General features: G+C 34.8%; 2 protein-coding genes across 10 annotated transcripts; one reads left to right on the top strand and one right to left on the bottom strand.

Annotated features, from left to right (window-relative positions):
• Window positions 1-2024: 2024 nt before the first annotated feature.
• LOC133699034 (protein DMP3-like) lies at window positions 2025-3080 on the bottom strand. The gene has a single exon (XM_062122156.1). The coding sequence runs from the start codon at window positions 2899-2901 to the stop codon at window positions 2206-2208; it is 696 nt and encodes a 231-aa protein (XP_061978140.1). The 5' UTR covers window positions 2902-3080; the 3' UTR covers window positions 2025-2205.
• A 3040-nt stretch (window positions 3081-6120) lies between these two features.
• Window positions 6121-16423, top strand: LOC133699405 (uncharacterized). 9 transcript variants are annotated; one of them, XM_062122638.1, is made up of 17 exons: window positions 6123-6362; window positions 6642-6738; window positions 6873-7359; window positions 7513-7590; window positions 8460-8703; window positions 9051-9407; window positions 9630-9866; window positions 10225-10401; window positions 12002-12196; window positions 12340-12609; window positions 13082-13476; window positions 13650-13853; window positions 13951-14043; window positions 14122-14229; window positions 14556-14918; window positions 15034-15081; window positions 16002-16423. In XM_062122638.1, exons 3-17 carry the CDS (start codon window positions 6883-6885, stop codon window positions 16020-16022), a joined length of 3267 nt encoding a protein of 1088 aa, XP_061978622.1. In that variant the 5' UTR covers window positions 6123-6362; window positions 6642-6738; window positions 6873-6882; the 3' UTR covers window positions 16023-16423. The 9 variants fall into 9 exon arrangements, with proteins under 9 accessions (XP_061978626.1, XP_061978624.1, XP_061978623.1 ...); XM_062122636.1 differs by lacking the exon at window positions 6642-6738; XM_062122637.1 differs by lacking the exon at window positions 6642-6738 and having other exon boundaries at window positions 6870-7359.
• The last annotated feature ends 86 nt before the right edge of the window (window positions 16424-16509 follow it).

Genomic DNA, 16509 nt, shown 5'->3' with positions numbered 1-16509 from the left:
AAATATTTTAAAAAGTATTTTCCATTACCATCACAATGAAGCTAGCAAAGCGGGGTACATGTCACCGGAGAGAGGACAAAGATGCAAGATGTAGACGGTAGAGGACTGAGAGGGTGCTTGACAAGTGGGTGGTGGACCCGCCTTTTTATTTCCATTTCGATTGGCCCGTGAACACACAGAAGCACATGGAATGATTCTCTTTCGGTTTTTTCTGTTATCTTTCAGACTTTATTCTCTTTTTATGTATAAACAATTCATTGAAAAGAGAAGTGCTTTTTTTCCGGTGGTGGTTCCATTCCAATTTCCAAAATGCTAGGAAATTTCCTCCTTTTAATTTCATATAAAAATATTATACACATTAATTTATTTTTATTAACATGGATAATTTGATCAATTTATATGCATTTTAACTAATTTTATGAACTTTAAAATTAAAAATTATATAAAATTTTAGTAACTCTAAAATTCATGGGACTCGGATTGATCGATGATCTCTAAAAAAAAAATTTGTTTTTAAACTTTACAATAAGATCTTGTATAGTTTAAACTGATAATTTTCTATTCAATTTAATATAAAATTTAAATTAAATTAAGTTTTAGATTAACAGATAATTAAGTTCATCTATTATACTTAGATTTAGTTTCATAATACCACTCAGATAATCTTAAGAACATGCGATAAATATAATAAATTTTACTGGATTGTTAGTTCTAGGATTTAGAGTCTAAAAATTAAAATGAAAAACATTGACTATCAAACCAATAAAGAAATTTGATGATTGGTCAAGAAAATAGAAGGGTGAGGCATGGGACGAAATTTCAGAGGCGGCAAGCTCGAATTGAATGCACGCGGTGCCGCTGGTCTCTGTCAGCCCTGACTCGGCGAGCTACAATTTTTTTTCTTTTTTTCTTTTTGGTGGACATCACCAGACACGGAAATGAAGACTTTTTCAGGTGACGACATTTCCAAATAATTGCCGTCTCCCAGCCCACACGCTAAACTAAATATTCATTTTTTTTAAAAAAATAAAACTATTTGAGAATTTAGCAAAATAACATAGTTTAAATTTTCAATTAATGAGTTGGCACAAGTTATAACCAGAAGAGAAAGAAAAACATTTTAAAAACATACCAGAGTTAATTTTATTACCATAAAAATAAATTTTAACAGGATAAATTCAATAATATAAAAACAAATCAATAATGATAACCACAATGAGCTACACGTGTTGCCCGAATTGTAGTTGTTATTAATATAATACCCCTAAATATCATACAAGTTTAATGTTGAGTGGCCTTATTTACTTATTAATAGTTATTTTATATTTTAGATTAATCTTTATCTTTTCATATTATGAAATTTATTGTGAACAAAATACTAACATGTGATATATATATATATATATATATATATATATATATATATAACATAACAGGTATTAATTTGGTGTTTATAATTAATCAATATCATTAGTTCTTATTTAAATACAATAAAGTTGTGATAGGGAACACATTTATTAAAGGAGACATAGAAAAACATTTCAAGAAATAAAATACAGCATAGTTTATGATTTTTTGTTCATGAAATGTCATTATCCAATTACCCAAAAAAAAAGGCATTATTCACAGATTCTTTTTTGTACTACGTACTACGCATTATCTACTTAATTTTTTTCAATCAAAGTCCACGCAGCCATATGTTCTTTTAATTAATTTATTTTTGGGTTCATTTTTTTTAAAAGGGAGTTCCATATGTTAATTCTATTATTAAACCCGATTTGACTCATCATTCTATTTAAAATTTCAATCACGAAATTAATCTAAATCAAATAGTTTTAATTAAAACAAATTTTTAAAAAATAAAATGATTTCTTTTTAAAATTTTCTTTAAAAAAAGTGAAATTAATTTTTAATTATCAAGATGATTAGGTTCGATTCAATCAGATTTATTAGGTCAACACGGATATACTATTAGTTATACAACAAACATATAAACTCAAGTTAATTTTCTGGTTTACAATGAATTGAATTAATCTCACGACCTTCCCATTAATTTCTATATATGTAAAAGTTAAAATAATACAAGTGAATGTTCAACAACAATTAGTTTTATTTTTTAAAAAAGAATAACAACAAAATAATCTAAGAAATATTACAAATTAAATTAAAGAGAATATCATATATGATACAAAGGACTAGCTGCAATTATTTGCCTTGCACGACGGGGTAGCCGATCCCATGCCTTCTGGTAGGGAAAACCACAAACAACAAGCTGCAGATGAGACCCACCCCAATTGGGACAATACTCAAAACCTCTTGAGTCTCATGTTTAGGCATAGGATAAAAGCAGCTCAAAACATTCTTCTCCCTCAGAGCCACAGAAATAAACACGAGCACTGATAAAACTGCGTGAACCACGTCGATGAACCTCATCTTGAACTTGCTCAGATCAACCAAGCCTGAAGCAGCAGGATCAGGGCAGTCAAACAGGTACATCCCTTTAAAGCTTGCAAGACCATAGTAAACTCTTCCATCCGTTGGTGACCTGACGCTATCCGTGAAGGAAGCAAGAAAACAAGAAAGGGCGAGAAGAACAAGGAGGATTAAAGTCATTGGGCGTGTGGCAGAATCACAAGCACCGTTGTTGGTAAAGAATGGGGTGAGAAGCTGGAAGGCTAAGAGGGTCCCTGTAGGAAGAAGGTTGGCTAGGTTGGCTGTGCTTGTTAGGGTTTGCGAGATTGCACGTTGAGACAAGGTGGGTGGTCTTGATGGGGATTTTGGAGTCTCAGGCTGCACATTGTTACTGTTATCGTTGCTGGTTGTCGAGCTAGAACTTTGTGTGGATACCTCAGGTATGGATAATTGCTTGGTGGAGGATGTGGTTCGTGGCCTAAGAGACATGTTGCTGGGTTCTTTGGGTCGTCAAGCTCTCCGAGAGATTGTGAGGATATAGAGACCAGAAAGATAACTATGAAGCTGTTTTGAAGGATTTTGAAGAAGGTTGAAGATAATTATGTGTATATATATAAAAATAAAATGGGGATTGGGTATGTTTAACTAATTACTTGGCCAGAAAGGTTGTTGATTTCCATGGAGTTTCCTCTTTGCTTTCCTGTTAGGCTCAAACTTTTTGACGACTTCAACGCCATGACCATGTGCAGGCATGCATAATTTAGTCTCAATTTGTATGCGTGACGTTAAGCTATGAGGATTATTATTTAGTATAATTATCCATATGGTATAATTACAGAGTGTCAATGCCCTGGGCATTTGACATTGTCGTCGTTTTGGCTGTGAGGACTTGCGTTTTTGGAACCTTCGAGTGCCTGAGTATGGAAAATGTCATGTGCCCAAATTTCTAGGGTTTGCTTGGACGTAATAGTTGGTGTATTGCTTTGCTCGTGGGTGACTTGCCCCATGTTGTAGGAGTTCGTCAATATCATATATATTGCAGACGAAACGAGTACAATTAAAAATTTAAATGTATAATGGAAAAGGTACTTTTAAAATATTGAGTTGGTATAGATGATATTTAAAAAAAAAACAAATATTGATACTGTATAGATGATATTATATCGACTATGGCCAATTGAAACGTGCGATCAGGGGCATGAGCTCATAATAACCCCATGAAATCCAAATTAAAACAAATTAATAAGCTCAATTCTAATTTATTAAATATTGAAAGCCTAAAATGAAACAAATATTTAATTAAAAAAATAATAAAAAATAATTCAAGCAAATCTAGATCAGTGGCATGCGCTATGTTGTGGCTCAGATCAAATTGTTTCAAACATAAAACAAGGATGCTCAAGCGATGCTAATGTTTTTAAAGAAGAAAGAAAAATTCAAGACTTAGATCATTAACTAGACTAGATTCATCAAGCCAAATTAATTTAATAATATAATTAAAAAATTAACAAAAACAATAAATTAAAAAAATCGATGCAACCCAAGTTAGTTTTAAAATTAGTGAAAAATCATATAGAAATAAATTAAAAATAACAATGATGAAGTCCAATCCCCAAATAAATCAAATGTTGAAGTATAAAACTGGAAAAAAAAAAACATGATCTAAAAAAAAATGAATTTTTGCCTCGTGTTATACTGCAAGTCGGATATCTTTTTCCTAACCTTTAAAAAATATATATAAAAAATAAAGATGGTGACATGCTGAATGATATTGAACAATTAATTTAATTTAATTCTAAACAAATTTGTTTTAAAAGAAGCTAAATCTAACAAAGAATGACAAATAAAAAGACTCGAGATAACTCAGGTCGTTTTTAAAATTAGTGAAAAATCTATATAAAAAAAATTGTGAAGTCCAATTTCCAATTAAATCAAATGTTAGAGGATAAAACTAAAAAACTTGAGTTTTTTTTAAAAAAAACAAATGAACCCTAGCGAATCTCCTAAACTTGGGTTAATCTCTTAAATTCATAACCCGTTAAATTCTAAACATAGAGTCAATCAAGAAGCTCAATTTAATATTGAAAGATGAAATTGAAAGAAAAGAATTGTTAATTTAAAAAACTTGTCAGGGTAAAAAAAATAGCAACAAAAGAATGAGGATAAAATTTTATATGTAAATATAATGAAGAATGATGAAATCATAAAAAAAAACTATTAAAAATAAAATAAATAGCAATAAAAAAATAAAAACCAAATATAAAATAAAAAAATTGATGAAGGAAGAAATAAAAAAATCAATTCAATGAATTAATTCAAATAAAAAATAACAATTAAAATAACATGGACCGGATCCTTAGAAAAAACACAAATTGAAAGTCTATTGTGAAATGTTGCAAGACTATGCATAAAAATTAAGATAAAGAACAAAAAAAAGTCAATCATTACCAAATCAAAAAAAAATCAAGTATATGTATCACCTAAAATAATAGACCTCACTGTGATAAATTGAAAAAATAGTAAGGAAGCCCAATTTTTTCTCTTTGTGAGCCATTATTTGTCCCATCTGAAAATGGCGAGATGACTCACTCGTTGGTGTATTCCACAAACATGCCAATAATTTTTTTTTTCAATATTTTTATTATTTAAATTACCAAATCATACTAGAACCATATGAATAATGCAAAAAAAGAAAAACAATGTAAAATGACTAATATATCCTTAGAGCCAAGCCTAAAAAGTTTTTGGTTTCAATGGCAATAGAGTGGTGACATTGTGCATGGTAAAATGAAAATTTAAAAGTATCCCTAAACCAAATATATATTTCTTTCAAAGGTGAGCAAGTTACTTAATTGGGAAGAAAAATTGAAAAACAGAGATATTATTGAGCAATTTTAGAATGATAAATGAATCCTGTAAAAAATTTTCCTTGCCTCCAAAACCAATTTATTGGTTTTTTTCTGTTGAAGGACAAAATTATAATTTTACCATTATAATACACAATGAATCGCAATATGTATATATTATTTTTCTCACACCAATATAGTATTTATAATAAAAAACTATATTTATCTCACATTACAGCTGTTACAACACAAACATGGTGATCTCTAACATGCCGTTTATATGATTTATTATTGTAGACTTAAAGTATTTTTCAAGTTGGAAATCATTGAAAATTTGAAATTTAACAGTAGAATTTCTTTTTAGAAACCTTATAAATTATAACTCAAGAAAAAAACTAATCATGGGTAGAAAAGTCTACCTTCTAATTTTTTTTTATAAAAAAATCATCTTGATCAAAAAAAATATATTTTTTAAAAATCAATTAATTAAAGATTGAGTTTTGATTGGGTCAGGATCAGATTACCTGAATTGATGGGTCAACTTAAATTTTTGATTGAACCATCTAGAAATTTTTTATTCTTCATATTTTTTTAATTTTGATCCATTAATACCTTAAATTCACCCATAATTCACCCATAAAAATAGTTAAGGTTTCAGTATCATGTCACAAATACCAAAATTTTAGCCAAAAAGTGGTGGATTTTGCTAGTTTGAAGACCAAATACCATGAAACGTCTCGATCATTTACATTTAGATGACCCAAAAATAAATTCTGAAATTCTGAAAAAGGTAAATAAAAAAGAAAAAGAAAAGGAGGGCAGTTATAAGTTTGAGGGAGTGAATAGTAAAGAACATGGTGTGTCTGTTCTGACGTTTCTAAGTTTCTAACGTTGGCTTTCCACAAAAAGTGACACTTCTTTATCACTGCAGGCTGTGAAAGCGAAACCGCTGCCACTAAAGCTGTTCGCTAATCTCTCTCTCTCTGTACTTTTAGCGACAAACAGACACACAGGCTATGTTTTTCCCGTTTCTAAACCCTAAATAAACCCCCCCATGTTTTTTAAACCTTAGACACTCTCAATCTCAGACCAAAACCAAACTAGGTAATGTCTCTCTCTCTGTTTTTTTTTTTATTATTTAGAAATGATTTGATCTTGTAGAAGAAGCAGCTAAAATTTTGATGAATAAATGAAATAGTTTTGATTTTTTTCTTCTTTAATTTTGTACCCTTTTATTACTGAATGTTTAAGCTCTTTTCTTTAGGGTTTCTGTTTTTGATTGTTCTTGTGTAAGAGTAAAAATGTAATTTTTATTCTGTTTTGTGGGTTATTGAACTTAAATTTCTGATCATAATGTTGTTTTCTGATGTGGATTTTTGGTAGTGTTAATTAGCAGCAGAGAAAGCTAAAGATTTTAAGTGGTGAAGTTGTTATTAATAAGTTTTTAAGCTTTGTGGAGTGAATTTTAAAGCTAAAAAAGGTAATTTTTGTTGTGGTAATTAGTTTAGCATAGGTTTTGTTTGATTTTTGTAGTGTAAGAAGTTTGGGATAATGTTTTAGGATCTTTTCTTTTTTTCCCGGAAGAATGCTAACTTAGAGGATGTTATCTAGCAGGGAAAGAAAAATGGTGAGGAAGAAGAAGCGTGCTAACAAGAAAATCACAAAAGAGAAGCCCCTTGTTGTGACTAGTAATGAACAAGCGTTCTTGAACTTTGTTGACCAAAATGCCAAACAGAAAACTGAATTTAATGAAGTCGACCAAAATGCTGGACAAAATTCTGGGTTTAATGAATTTTGTGTTGGTAAGTTTGGTGAAATTGATTCCGGTTCAGAGTCTAGCTCATCGGCATCATCTTCAAGTGGACATGATGGATCATTGGATGTTGACAGTGGTGATGAACCAGCACTTGATAGGGGAGTGCAAAAATCAGTTAAAAAGCGTGGCCGACCTCCTAAGAAAGGTAAAGTCATAAACAAAGCTATGGATGTGCAGGATAAGTCATCAAAGGGGTTGCATTCTACGTGTAGGAAAGGAAAACAAACAGACAAGCCACCTCACGATCCTACATATAACAAGGAAGAATTGAAAGCTTGCTTTGCAGTATGTCTGACAATTTCTATGGTTAATGATTGTTTTTCATTTATTGACTTATGTATAATAGGACTTTCTTCTTGTTAAGTTTAGACTCTAGGTAATGTGTCGATACTAAACTTGTTGATTCTTTTGGTCTCTGCTGTTGGATTTGTCTTCAAGGTGATTAAGAAGATAATGGAAATGGATGAGGCCAAGTCTTTCAATTCCCCTGTGGATCCTGCTTCTCTGGGATTACATGTAAGTATGAATTGCTATTTAGTGTAATGCATAGGTTTGGATGGGTGTATACTCATTAAAACTGGCAGGATAGGAAACTGCTTGTGACCCCAAGTTCATGTGGAAGTACAAGTGCTGGATGTGGTAGCACTGCAGTGAGGGTACAGGTTACGTGTCCAGAACATCTATGGGTCAAGCGTGGGACCTTCAGGCACTAACTGAGAAATAAAAGGAATGGTCTCATTTCTAACATGTGTCCAGTTACCACTTTGCATTAATCCTTCTCTTAGTTGCATGGATAATCACTGAAGTAATTTGTGATGTTATTATATGCAGCTGTCTGTTTCATTTTGACCTTGAACTTGGAAGGGCGAGGAATAATGGTTGGCATGATGTTCTAATGGTGTTATTGTTTGCTAAATGAAAGAATGCTGCCTAGGCTAGAGGAAATTATGCGCTATTGAACCATGACCACAAGAAAAAAAAAAAAAAAGCTTTTGCAGTATCTTTTGCACTAACCGCTCATCTTTGACAACTTTGGGTCAAAAAACTCTAGTTTGCTATACTTTTGAGCACAGAGAATTTGTTAGTGGTTTCCTTTATGTCTAGTCTATTATCTCCGTTCTTCAACTTTCTATAAAAATCCCATGGAGTGCGAAAGTATTTCACCTTAATCATGATTTTGTTGTTGCAAAATGGATGTATGGTGATTCATAAAAATGACCTGTTACTTTTTAGGTATTGTTCATGCTCATGCTGTCATGCACTACACTGGATATTTTATGTAAAAATAACACTATGCTGGATATTTTCTCATACTCAAATGCCTATATACCATGCAGACTTCTCTCTCTCTAATATTGGGGTTGGGGTTGTCTGATTGTGATCAGGATTACTTTGATGTCGTAGATACACCAATGGATTTTGGAACCATATGTAAGAATCTTCATAATGGTGTCAAGTACCTAAATGGTGAGGATGTATACAAGGATGTACAATATATCTGGGAGAATTGTCTCAAGTATAACAAGAAGGGTGACTATATCGTGTACCTTATGAAAAGAGTGAAGAAGAAGTTTATGAAATACTGGACGGCAGCTGGCTTGAAAAGTGAAATTCTGACCAAAACTAGTGGTATGAGTTTCAAGGTTCTGCTTTTTTCTATGTTTCTTCTAGTGATTTTCATCACTTTGCTCATTGTAGCTAGTACACCTTTTATAGAATTTCCTGCTTATAATGGATAACCAACTGATTAGGATTTAGTGTTTTATTTTTACATGAATCTCCCAAAGTCAAGCAACGTAGCCCCCCCCCCCCCCCCCCGGCTTATTAATACGTTTTTCTTTTCTTTTTATTTTTTGCAATCACCGAATACATTAGCCTTGAAGATTTCTTCTCATTATTGAGGTAATGATTCTCAGCTATTATTATTTCTTTTTCCTAATAATCTCAGTCACAATCATTTGATTTTGTTCTTGTAGGACATTCTCACTTTGTGCTTTCAAATGACCATGATATAAGGCTTAGCCAATGCGATGCTATGTCTGTGGTCAACCATGTGGTATGTGATCTCAAGCAGATGCAACAGAATGATTTTGGTATCATTCACACTCAGTCTCAGGTGCCCCTGCCAAGCTATAGCCAGCCTTATCAGTCACATCAGCCTCAATCTCAGGTGCCCTTATCAGGCTACAGCCTGCCTTGTCAGTTACATCAGCCTCAATATCAGGTGCCCTTACCATGCTATAGCCAGCATTATCAGTCACATCAACCTCAATCTCAATCTCAGGTGCCCCTACCAGGCTATAACCAGCCTTATCAGTTGCATCAGCCTCCAGGTACATGGAGCTTCGAAAACAAAAATAGATAATTGAAATGTACAAGTTTCATGCTGATGGCTGGTGTCTGTATCCATTCAAGGCACTGAATTTTTATTGCAACTGGGTCTAACGCTGGTCTATTCAGAAATTTGATATCGTATCCTTTTTTGCACTTGCATCTAACATAATAATGCACTCATGCTTATTTTTATTTATCATTTATTGATTTAATTGTTGTAGGAAATCCTCACCTTTTGCCTTCTAATGATCATTCTAAGAGGCATAGCAAGGGTGACACTATTTCTATGGTGAGCCACGCAGTCAGCAGCCAGACAAGACCAGATAATTTTGGCACTGTTCAAGCACTTTCTCAGGTGCCCCAATATCACCAGCCTTGTCAGTCACATCAGCCTCAGCTGAGCAATACCCAGCCACAGCTTTTCCAGTCACAAGCAGTTGCAGAAAGTAATTGTGCAGGTACATGGCCCTGTAAAAACAAAAATATACACAGGATAGATACAACTTTCATATGTTTAGCAGGTCTTTGGGACCCTATACTTCTCTTGCTACAGTTTCCTCTCTTTTTGGCTTATGTGATTTCAAATTTCTAGTTGTGTTAACACAATCATGCATGACTTCTTCATAGACATTCTTACAATATAGCAATTTTATGAGGAAGAAACAAAATCAAATTCATGAACTTTTTTCATTATCATGGTATTTAGTTTTTTTATTATCATTATTATCAACTGTATTCATTTTGTAGGAAATTCTTACTTGGTGCTTTCCAATAATCAAACTGTGAGGTATAATAAATGTGATATTATGTCTACAGGGAACCATATTGTTGGCAATCATATGCAGCAGGATAATTTTGGCATCAGCCAGTCCCGATCTCAGATGCCCCTCTCAGGCTTTAGGCAGCCTTGTCCGTCGCATCAGCCTCAGCCAAGCACCGACCTACCACCGCAACTTTCCCATTCACAGGCTGGTGAAGACAGTAATTATTCAGGTACATTGCACCTGAAACAGAAGTAAATGTGAGATAGATGAAAATTCCATGCCTTATGGCAGGTCTTGTTTGTGTTGCAGTTATTACAGAAGTAGATGTGAGGTGGATGAAAGTTTTATGCTTTATAGCCATTGCAAAATTGTCCACCTTTTCTTGAGAAATAAAACTTAGCTGGGTCATAAACTACCTTAATGACTCTAATTGATTATTGATAGTTCGATATCTCTATACATAAGAAAATATATTGATATCCACGTGGCATTTAAGTTGATAAGAAATAAATTGATTATTGGTCAAATTTTCAATGTTTTTATTATGTGACTTTGAAATTCCTGAATCACAATTAACACAAAGGAATCCAAGGCAGTTGATTTTGAAAATTCATAAAGCATATTTTTTTTTTCGTTTTCTTGAAGTTTGACAAAGAAGATAGAATAAAATTTGATTTCACGGATATTCTTATATTTGTGAACGTTGTTTTGTTTCATTCCCTCAAGCTTTAGGTCTTGGTTGAATGATCCACGCTACTATGACTTTTGGTTTTGTGTGTCTGTTCAATCTGCTACCTTTTTTGATGTATCTGCTGAGATCAGTGGTTGATTTGCCCTGGTCCATTTCCACATATGGTCTCTAATCTTTCTTCTCGTCCTTGTTTTCTGCAAAACATGAAGTGAGAAAACATGAAAGTGAAAATGTTCAAGAATAATCCATTAAGAGGAAAAAAGAGCTAAATGACATTACTTGTTGGGCGTGGAGGTGAAAATTTGAGCCGTCATATTCAACCCTAACTGTTTTTTCCTCATGTACCTTGATTCTTTTGAACTTGATGTTTGATATGAGATGTTGTGACCTTTGTCGAGGCAACCCTATTCAAGATAAAACTTTAAAGATTATTCAAGAGCTATGATGGATTTGTTATCAGAAGGAAGGGCTTAGATCATAGCAAAGAGGGAAAAAATGGATTCAATGACTTTACTGAGATAAGCTTTGGCGGTCTTCAAACTGTTAAATTGAGGTAATTTAAAAGGGAAGACGGTTAGTGTGCCATGTAATTTATAGGATGTGGCATTCATCTTTATCAAGATGGAATGGGATATAAAAAGAAACATTTTATAGAATGCGTGAAGGGCTTTTGAGGCTAGGTGCATTTGCCTTGGAGCCTTGGCACACCTGCCTTCTGCGACTCTCTCAGGGTAGGCGCTATTGGTGGCTAGGGGATCATATGTGAGCAAACATTGCTGTGTTTGGCAAAATAGAAGGGGATAGACTGGATTGAAATGCTTCCAGTAATTTGAGTGAGGAGGGAGGTCTTGCTGTTTATTAGGGATACGATGGTTTTGAAGAAATGCATATTCTCTGTTATGAAATTAGTAATGAAGGGACATTTTGTCCATTAGCCAAAGTTCAGGACAAGGGATGCTTGGTAGTTAGGTTAAGATCCATGGGCTTAAAGTGCAAGTTTGACTCTATTATTTTAATGTAATCATTGATTTGTGAAAGATCTCAGTATCATTTGGAATCAGACATGCAACATAAGGATCTTGTTCCTCCTGTCCATGTATGTTATTTAACATCTATTATCTTGCCATTTTTCTTTCAGGACATTCAAAATTAGCTGCTCTAATGGGTCGCTCCACGAGGCAGAAAAAATATGCCACCAGGCATTCGATGGTCTCCATGATGAGTGGCCCTACCAATTCCAAGCAGCAACAACCCCAACCAAGTTCATGTCATTTATGGCAATCCCAGCAAAGCACCTCCCAGGAACATGTTGGTGTAGATATTGATGGTGCAGGTATGGCATGGACCAAAATTTTCATATATACAGAGAAAGCTTCCTTTCTACTTCAATTCCATCCAATGCATCCATCCCTATCATCAACAGTGTTTCAATCATGTGTTTGTCTTTACAATTTGGGTTGCGTCTACCATTTGTAGGACATCCGCCACTGCCTACAGTGGATTGTCCCATGGAGCAAAATGGATATGTGCCTGTGTGTCCAGTGGATCCTGTGGATTGTGCAATGGAGCACAATGGAGATGTGCCTGGGTGTCCAGTGGGCCCTGTGGTTGTCAATCAAAGTGAATTGCATGCCCAACAGCCCCCATTAAGCTGTAACCAACCAAATGTACTGCATCAGCCTGAGTCAAGCATTGGGCAGCCCCAGCCACCTCAGCCGCTGACTAGTTTAGATATTTCTAGTCCTGGTATGCTGCTGTGAAGTTCATAATTTTGTAAATGAAATACTTTTCAGGATTCTGATGCCAGTACTGGACATTTTGATGTCTGGTTTGTGACTGAAACAATCAATAAAACCAAAAGAATATGTTCTGTGTTTTTTTTTTACATCAGGTCTCGGAGACAAGTTTTTATTTCTTTTCTTTAGTTTCCTTCTTTTGGTGTTTCCTCTGTGCATTTCTCTTGTACTAGGATTGCATTCCTCCTCTTTTGACATCTTTTTAAACTCAAGCTCTGTTCAGTTGTTATGGCCAGAAAACAGTCTCATAAGAACATAGCTTAGGCTTTATATTTTCCTTTCTCCATACCTGCATGGTAGTTTTTTAATGTAAATCTTGAGTGTGCGTGCGTGTGTGTTATAGCCATCTTGTTTGTTGTGTTTTAGACATTTACAATGTAGTAATTGGTATTGCCTCTTTATTTTGGTATTCTTCTATGCAGGACTAGCAAACACTAGCGGGAGGGGGATGAGAAATACACAGAGGAGCTCTGAGGACCCGTGCACCAGAACACCATTGGTTTCAGGCTGTCACTCACCTCAGCAGCCCTCAGGGAGTCACAGCCATCCAGACAGCCCAGAGCAGCCAACACAAAAGACAAAGAAGAGGACTCGAGTTAGAGGCCCCACTCTGTGCCGTGACATGTGGGACATGTGTGATGGTGAACAGATAGCTGTTCCCATCAACACATTGGGGCAGCCTGTTGGTCCTGAAGCATCTAAGCTAAGTACTTTCCTGGGAACTGTTGCACGGAATGGTGAGATGGCACCCCTTACTTTTGTGGATTGGTTTGCAATGCCAGATGAAAAGAAGGAGAACATGTGGCAGTTTGTCCAGGTATTAATAAATAAAACTTTTGTTCTCAAGTGGCACGTGGACAAGGATGGGGGTAGAAATAGGTCCTAAGTTCATTTTTTACTAACAGAGGAAAAGAAAGAACTTTTTACTTCCTTAAACAATCATTTCTTGGTGTTCATTCATGATTGTTTCTTCTTTTTTATGCTTTACAGACAAAATTTGACATTGAGCCCATCTGCAAAACTTGGGTACTGAGATCCCTTGCATCAAAATGGAGGAATTGGAAAGCAAAATTGAAGTCTGAACATTATTATCCTCATAAAACTGATGAGGAGCGCCTGAATGATCGTGATAGAAGAGTCCTTCCAGAGCAATGGGCAATCCTCATTTCCTATTGGAACTCTGAAGAGGCACAAGTATGTGCAAGCGATGATTGCAAGATCTGTGTTATACCATTGATATTCTCTCTCACATAAAAATTGGAAACTTAATTCTTTTATATGAAATTTGTAGTTGCGTAGTGCAAAAAATAAGGCCAACCGCTCGAACCAGAAGAGTACCCACACTGCAGGCTCAAAGAGTTTTGCAAGGATACGTGAGGAAGAGGTAACTTCTACATTGGAATCTTATTACTGCTCTCGTGATGTCTATTTTGACATGCAGACTGCTGTCATTTGAGGATAGAGGACAAAGAAGTCTGGTGGAAAGGAGCCAACCAGGGCAGAGCTATACATAAAGACCCGTACTCGTAAGGATGGACAGCCTATGAATAATGTAGCAGCAGAAATAATTGTAGGTTTAATGAACACAACTATGGAAATCCATTTTTTTTACCTTTATTGTAGTTTTTCAAAAAAATTCAAATACCAATAGTACAAGAAAATTTACGCGAGATAGAACTTGGTCTTGCTTTTTTTCTGATGTCATGCAATAGCTTTCTAGGGGTGTTTCTTTATCTGGTATTCAGTGGGGTTAAGTGTTGCTTCTTATGTTATGATTTTCTTTCACTTTTGAAGATGTCTTGTTCTCTTAATTTTCTCTTACATTCTTTTCTTTGTAATATATTTTTTTCTTTCTTTTATAACTTTTATGATTTGGAACACTGGTTTTCATTCCAGTCGAAACTCCGTGAACAAGAAACTCAGAAACAACAGACTTCAAATGACAGTAATGACTGGGATGATGCTTTCTTCCAAGTTATGGGAGAAGAAAAAAATGGCCATGTGCGCACATATGGGTTGGGTCCTAACCCTTCTGATCTTTGGGGCCAAAAACTTGGCCATATTGAGCTCATCAGGATGGCATCTGAGGCCAAAAAATCAGCTAATGTAGAGGTAAGCAAGATGTTGGGTAAAATGGAGGCCATGGAGAAGAAGTATGCAAGTATGGAAACACAGATAGCTAGGATGGCTTCAAGCATGCAGAATTTCTTTGAGAAGATCGGTGTCGGTGAACCATCTAAAGGCTTGGGTTCAAAACAGGTACCTTTGGTGATGCTGTGAATCTGATAGTAAAATTTTATCTCGGGCTTTGCATGACATTCAGTTAAATGACAAGCTACCTAGTAACTTTAGTGCTCATGATGATTCATTGCAGGCACAAGAACACTCCTCGTCATCAAGTCATGAAGTTCCATCAAATGAGGTGACAAAACTATTTTATCTGCACCCCCCCCCCCCCCTCCCAACCTGGGAAAAACATAAACAAATAGATGGAAGGAAACGTAATGAATTGCCAGGATTCAGTCATTTTAATAACAGCAAACCTCTGGAGTTTTTGGCACAGTGAAACTTCATAATGTAGGAGTCCTGACGTGTCATTTCAAAAAGAAGATTGATTAATCCAAGTCACTCAGGAGTTGGTTGGTGTAATCTGCCCAATTTTCTATTGTGAACAGTAAAAATATTAACTTCTTTTTGCTGCTTTCTTGAGAGATTGAAGAAGGAAGGTAACTTTTGAGGTTAGGGAGGAAATATTTATGGAGATCGAAGGTGCTATTTTCTGATGATGTTGGGTGGCAAACATTGTGATGCTGTAGTGAGGGAAATGGGAGTGAAACTAAGAACAGGAGTTCAGTAAATAGTATAGATATCTAATCTAAGGCAAGGTCAAGAACCCTTGTCATCCCCACCTTTAGCTGATTACAAGTGGCCTCCTTATTTTCTCCATTTTTGCTTCCCTTTTGAGGTAGGAAGAGCTAGGTTATGTAATTATCTGGTCCATTGCCGTATCTAATTGGGACTTGTATCTGAAAAGTATGCCGAGTTTCATGTATCAATTATGTAGCATGGTGCTTTCTGTGAACCTCAACAAAGTGCTGAACTAGTTGAATTTCATGTTAAAAATGGAAAAATAGATCATGTCTGCATTTAGTAGTGTGGGATGGGATTGCAGGTGTAGGAACTACATTACAGAAAAAACAGTACAAGAACCAGATTCTGAGAATTCAAAAAGTACCAGATAGAGCAATACAATTAATCCATGTATTTTCAGTTCGCCCCAAAAATCAATACAAGTGCATATTTTTTGTATTATCCAGTTAAATTATTTGTTTTTTCATGCAGATTGATCGCGGAGAGATGTGATGCTCAATGGACTTCACCAGCTTCTGGAACCATAAACAAGTTACTAGCCATGTATATTGTCTGTGGCTGAAATGGCTAGCTAGACATGCATTTTGTAATTTATGAAGGAGCATTAAACATATTTTGATGGCATATGAGATTGTAGGAGAGTGATGAGCTAATTCCAGTGAACTCTAGCTGTGTCTTGAAATAAAGATGCATGGATGAGCAATGATGGTGTGTTGCTGGCACAACTGATCATGCAAGGTGGTGGTAGGTTTTCTTTGTTGCTTCTTTCTGGGCATGTCCTATTTCATATTTCCTCCATGTTATATTTAAATTTTAATCAATTGAAAAGCTTGAACTCACTCTTTAGCTAATATTTGTATTTCATGTTTTTCAATAGAATATGAAATTGGTAAGAGAGCGATACTCCGACTAGTAGTGGCCTATATTTTTACAATATTTTAATAATTGTGATTTTCCTTAATTTGAATGTAAAATACCT

This window comes from Populus nigra, chromosome 7 (assembly GCF_951802175.1).
Source record: "Populus nigra chromosome 7, ddPopNigr1.1, whole genome shotgun sequence".
Classification (NCBI taxonomy): Eukaryota; Viridiplantae; Streptophyta; class Magnoliopsida; order Malpighiales; family Salicaceae; genus Populus; species Populus nigra.
The sequence above is the reverse complement of the archived record's forward strand: the minus strand, read 5'-3'. Positions and strand labels throughout refer to the sequence as shown.